Raw genomic sequence first — 5,841 nt, 5'->3', positions numbered from 1 at the left:
CTGGGGGGGCAGGGCTGGGGTACAAGGGGGCTGCGGGTCGGGAGTGAGGGGCACCGCAGGGCTGGGGGGGGCGGGAGGCTCCTGCAGTTCACGTGTCTCCTCCCATCACTTCCCAGCCCCGCGGAGCCCCCGCTGCCGGGGGATCCCGGCTGGGCCCCCCCGAGCCGCCCCCGCCTCGCAGGGCGCCCCCGCCAGGGCGGGGCCCGGGGCGTCTCCGCGCCGCCTCAAGACGGGCCGGGCCCCTCCCGCGCCGGCCGGGAGCGCCGCGGAGCCGCGAGCCCGGAGCGGGGCCAGACACTGCGGAGCCGAGCCGGGCCGGGCCGGACCCTGCCGGAGCCAGGTGAGGGGGCGGGTCCGTGCGGGGCGGGGGGCTCCTGGCCTGGGCCGCGCTGCCCCGGCTCGATCCTGGGGGTCGAGGCACCGCTCGGCTCCGCACAGAGCTACACACATCGCCCCCCCCCCCCCGCACACACACACATCGCCCCCCCCGCAGATACACACACACACATCGCCCCCCCCCCGCAGACACTCACACTCATCTCCCCCCGCACACACACACATCGCCCCCCCCCGCACAGAGCTACACACGCACATCCCCCCCCCCGCGCACACACACACACATCGCCCCCCCCGCACACACACACACACATCGCCCCCCCCACACAGAGCTACACACGCACATCCCCCCCCCGCACACACACACACATCGCCCCCCCCCCGCACACACACACATGCACCATCTGGCTCCTGCTCCCCACTGTGGGGGGCTCCCAGGGAGGGACGGTGGGGGTCGGGGGTCGGAGGTTTCACTGCCTCACCCTGTCGTCCCCCCCGCCCGCCCCAGGCCAGAGCACTGTCCCCCCCGGCCCCGGGGGAGGGGCCTGGCCCCATGGGCCCCCTGGGTATTGGCCGCCCAGGCTGTGTAAACCCCTTCCGCCTGCCATCAGACACTGTCCAGCTGTCTGTCTGTCTGTCTGTTGGGAGCTGGGGGGGGGGGGGTGTCTGTCTGTCTGTCTGTCCTCTGGGGGCCCAGAGCCCCTGCCCACCCCAGCCCATTGCAGGTCGCTGGGCTCCCTCCGGCACAGCACCCAAGGGAGGATGCCACATGACAGCAGCGTGGAGCCGACTTGCCCACCCTGGTGGGGGCTCTCCTGGCCCCATCGGGGGCTCTGCCCCCCCCCCGAATGGATCTGGGCATCCCCCTTCCAGCAATCCCCTAAATCAGCCCCCCAGCCTCTTGCGGTGCCCGCTAGGCTTCCCCACCCTGCGCTGCTGGGACCTCGCCTCCAGCCCGCCGGCGCCCTGTTCCCCTCTACCTCCCACTCCCCTCGGCACCCCTGCAGGAGGGCCCCTGGCGCCACCACGTCTGGCTGGGGCACGCGGGGGGCGCTGGGATAGGTGATGGGGTGGGCTCTGCTCGGGCACCTGGGAGCAGGGGGGCCTCAGGCATCGGGGGCCGTACGCTGGGCAGGGCCACGCGCGGATGCTGAGCTGCTAGGATTCCCGGGGGCATCAGACTTGGCTCCGGGGGGCACTGGGAGCGGCTCGGGCACATGGGGCTGGGGGACCTGGGGGCGGCTCAGACACTTGGGGGCGCTGGGAGCGGCCCGGGTATGTGGGGGCTGCCGGGCGTGGCTTGGACCTGCGGGGGGAGGGGCTGGGCATGGGTCGGGCACATGGCGGCCTGTCGGCGAGCCGGGGGCCCGCATGGTGCGATGCCCTCGTGCTGCCCTCCCCAGCTCTTGCTCCCTGTCTTGGCCCAGGCTGGGGACGCTGTGAGCAGAGTGTCCTGCCCCCGGCAGAGGATGGAGGAGCTGCTGAAGCTCACGTACCTGAACGTCTCGGAGCGGCTGAGCCTGCCCTGGGAGCAGGGCGGGCCGTGCGGCCCCTCGGTGGGGAACAGCACCGTCCTGGTGGTGGCCTACAGCGCCCTGCTGGCCGTGGGGCTGGTGGGGAACCTGTGCCTGCTCTGCGTCGTCGCCCGGCACAAGGAGATGAGGAACGTCACCAGCATCTTCATTGCCAACCTGGCCTGCTCCGACCTGCTGATGAGCGTGGTGTGCCTGCCCGTCACCGTCATCTACACCCTCATGGACCGCTGGGTGCTGGGCGCGTTCCTGTGCAAGGCCAGCCCCTTCGCGCAGTGCGTCTCCGTCACCGTCTCCATCCTCTCGCTGGCCTGGATCGCCCTGGAGCGGCACCAGCTCATCGTCCACCCCACCGGCTGGAAGCCGGGGGCCACCCACGCCTACCTGGCCGTGAGCGTCACCTGGCTGGTGTCGGGCTGCGTCTCCCTGCCCTTCCTCGCCTTCAGCGTCCTGACGGACGAGCCCTTCCGCAACCTCAGCCTGCCCTTCGACGCCTTCGCCGGCCACCTGGTGTGCGTGGAGAAGTGGCCGTCGGACGGGCACCGCCTGGCCTACACCACGGGGCTGCTGTTCGGCCAGTACTGCCTGCCCCTGCTGCTCATCCTGGCCTGCTACGGCCGCATCTTCCTGCGGCTGCGTCGCCGGCAGGATGTCCTGGAGCGGCCCACGCACGGGCCCCGCGCCGCCAGCCACCGGCGGGTCAGCGTCCTGCTGGCCTGCCTCGTCGCCGCCTTCGCCGTGTGCTGGCTGCCCCTGACCGTCTTCAACGCCCTGTACGACTGGGCCCCCGAGGCCATCTCCGGCTGCTACCACGACCTGCTCTTCTCCCTCTGCCATCTGGCGGCCATGGCCTCCACCTGCGTCAACCCCGTCCTCTACGGCTTCCTGAACACCAACTTCCAGCAGGAGCTCAAAGCCTTGCTCCACCGCTGCAGCTGCGCTGGGGAGACGGACACGTACGAGAGCGTCCCCCTGTCCACCGTCAGCACCGAGGTCTCCAAGGCCTCGCTGCGCAGCGGGGGGGTCGCCACCGACGCCTGACAGGCGGCTGCCCCCAGCGCCTGGGGCCAGGAGCAGAGCCCGCCGTAGCCTCGCCCGGCGGGCGGGGGGATGCTGCTCTGCTGTACGCACTCTCTGCACGTCTAGGGCAGCCCTCCGCCCCTCCCTCGGGCACAGCTCAGATCCAGAGGGAGCCTGGGAGTGAGCTCTGGGGAGTCCCACAGAAACCAGCCAGAGCCTGGCCACGGGAAGTCCTGGGTTCTGTTCCCTGCGGAGCCACTCACTCAGTCTCCAATTTTCAGCCTGGTGATTCTCCGAGCGGCCTGAGGCACCCCAGGGATGCAGGAGCAGTGGGTGTCTGACTGCCCCAGATGGCCCAGCGCTGGTGCCTCGGCCCAGCTCCATAGATGGGTCCCGGCTGGGTTTGCCAAAGGGCTGGGCTGCAGGGGCTCAGCACCTGTGGAAATCGGGCGCTGAACTCTGGAGTGAGGTGCCGAATGCGCAGCTTTCAGCCTAGAGACTTTTGGCCTTCACCCCTCTGTCGCCGTTTCCCCAGCATTCAGATGGGGCTGTTAACGCTTCGCGGTCGCACAGCTCGGGAGGGGCGTGGCGGGCTGAGCGGCGCTGTCATAGGGTTAAGCATCGTTATCACATCGGAAATGTCCCTGCTTGGGTCCTTTTACCAAGTACTGGATGAGCTAGTTTTCAAAGGGGGACACCGCCCCCCCCCCATGCGCAGATGGTGGGTGCATTGCCAGGCTGGGCGATTCAATGTGCAGTCGGGGGTTAGGTCTGCAGCTACGGGAGGCAAACACAAATTATTCCAGGTGCATTTAAAGAACATCTCGAATCTGTCTGTTGTGTCCTAGGCGTTCCTGCCAGGCTCATTGCTTGCCGTGGTCTCCGAGCACCGTCACTCCTGACTACCCAGCAGCACATGAGAACAGCTGACTCGTGCAAGAAAATCGCCATTTTCATGTGTAACTGGGGCATTAGCACCTAGTTTGAGACCTGCGAAAATTCTCCTGTTTGCCAAACAATACACAGTGCCCTTGATTTCAGAGATTTTTGATGATCTCCTAAAACTCCCAAATGCCTGATTTTAAAAAAAAAGAAAAAACAAGAAACTGACATTCCTTTCACTCACTCTTTGGTATTTTGAAGTGAAAAAAGAAGCAATCGGGCTGGGCTGTTAAAGGGGTGCTGTGGAGAGATGGTTCACTGGTTTTCTAAAAGCAAAATCCCCTTCTCTGTGACTCCGGTAACACCTTAGATTATTCAACCTGAAAAAGAATTCCGAGATCTCATTTACTTTTCACCGCTGAGTTTTGTGCTTCGTTCTCCTTTCAGTCACATGCCTTTACCCGGTGACTGCGGAGTGATATTCCTGATCTCCACTTCCTGACGTTGGTGGAAAATCGCTCCCCCTTAGTGTATTGCCCACGAGCTCACTCAGTCACTTGCATAGTCGGTATCTGTCCAGAATCGCTTTCCGGGGCTCTGAGGTTGCAGTTTTTGGGGCTAACAGGACAGAGGGACCCGGCCAGTCGAAAGCTGTTCCTCTGGACACTTGTGAACCATTTTGAGTTTGCTTGATCCAATCCCAGGGGCTTAGCTAATGGGTTCCTTTTACCCAGTGATGAGCTGCCAAAATCTTAACAACCGGTTCCCTCCTCATCCTACGAGGGGGTTGTTGCCCACCCCCGCCCCCTGGGACTCCTGCCCCGTCCAACCCCCCCCCGTGTTCCTTGACATGCCCCCCCCCCCGGGCCCCCTGCCCCATCCATCCCCCTCCCCTGTCCCCTGACTGCCCCCAGAACTGGGCCGGAGGGTCTCGTGGGCCACCGTAGAGGGTGCCCACCCTGCCCCTAAGAGTCAGAGGGACCTGCCGGGGGGCGAGATGGGGAGTCCCGGCGGTGCTTACCTGGGGCAGCTCCCAGGAAGCATCTGGCAGGTCCCTCTGGCTCCGAGGGGCGGGGGAGCGTAGCTGGGGGGGAGCAGGGGGAGTGGCCGCTCCCCCACTGATCACATCAAAAGTGGCACCTTAGGCGCCGACTCCCTGGGTGCGCTGGGGCTGGAGCCCCCAAGGGGAAAATTTGGTGGGTGCAGAGCCCCCACCGCAGCTCCCCGCCCCGCGCCCGGCCCCAGCTCACCTCCTCTCCGCCTCCTCCCCTGAACCCACCGCCCCACTCTGCTTCTCCCCCCCCTCCCCCCCCCACCACCGAACAGTGAATCAGCTGTTAGGCGGGAAGCCAGGAGGGCTGAGAAGCAGGCGGCGGCTTCGGGCTCAGGCCAAGGGTGGCGGAGGGGAGCTGGGGCGGGGGGTGGGGTTCCCCTGCGCGCCCCCCGCCCCGGGTTACCTGCTGCAACGCGGGCAGCCCTCCTCACGCCCCCCCACCCACCTCAGCTCACCTCCCTGAGCCTGAGCGCCAAGCCACCGCCTGCTTCTCAGCCCCCCCGGCTTCCCGCCGAACAGCTGATTCGCGGGAAGCCGGGGGGGCGGAGAAGCATGGTGGGGCAGCGCGTTCAGGGGAGGAGGTGGAGGTGAGCTGGGGCCGGGGGTGGGGTGGGGAGCTGCCAGGGGGGGCTCTGCACCCACCAAATTTTCCCCTTGGGGGCTCCGGGGCTGGAGCACCCCTGGAGTCGGCGCCTAAGATGCCACTTTTGGCCGGTTAAATTTAGAAGCCCTCGCGGGACAACCGGGTCTAAAAGGGCTTCTACATTTAACAACCAGTTCTAGCGAACCGGCTCCGGCTCTCCACGGCTTTCACCCTGATGGCGCCTACTCGTATTCTGTGCCCGTCTCTTGACGCAGTGCTGAATGTCGGCTCCCAGCGGGTGGGGCCTGGGGATATTTTGGCCAACAGTCGATGTTTGTAACCAATTTATAAATATGTATCTTATCGAAATGCACAGACTGCCGCGGCTTTTCTAAGGGGATAATTCTTTGTAATAATCAAGAATAAATGGAACA

The 5,841-nt window shown here is 65.8% G+C and overlaps 1 protein-coding gene across 1 annotated transcript; it reads left to right on the top strand.

The window, feature by feature from the left end:
- The first annotated feature begins 212 nt into the window (after positions 1 to 212).
- LOC102944865 (neuropeptide Y receptor type 4-2) lies at positions 213 to 4,591 on the top strand. Its single transcript, XM_037886530.2, has 2 exons — positions 213 to 340; positions 1,764 to 4,591. Exon 2 carries the CDS (start codon positions 1,806 to 1,808, stop codon positions 2,907 to 2,909), a length of 1,104 nt encoding a protein of 367 aa, XP_037742458.1. The 5' UTR covers positions 213 to 340; positions 1,764 to 1,805; the 3' UTR covers positions 2,910 to 4,591.
- The last annotated feature ends 1,250 nt before the right edge of the window (positions 4,592 to 5,841 follow it).

Source organism: Chelonia mydas, chromosome 26 (genome assembly GCF_015237465.2).
Source record: "Chelonia mydas isolate rCheMyd1 chromosome 26, rCheMyd1.pri.v2, whole genome shotgun sequence".
Classification (NCBI taxonomy): Eukaryota; Metazoa; Chordata; order Testudines; family Cheloniidae; genus Chelonia; species Chelonia mydas.
The sequence above is the reverse complement of the archived record's forward strand: the minus strand, read 5'-3'. Positions and strand labels throughout refer to the sequence as shown.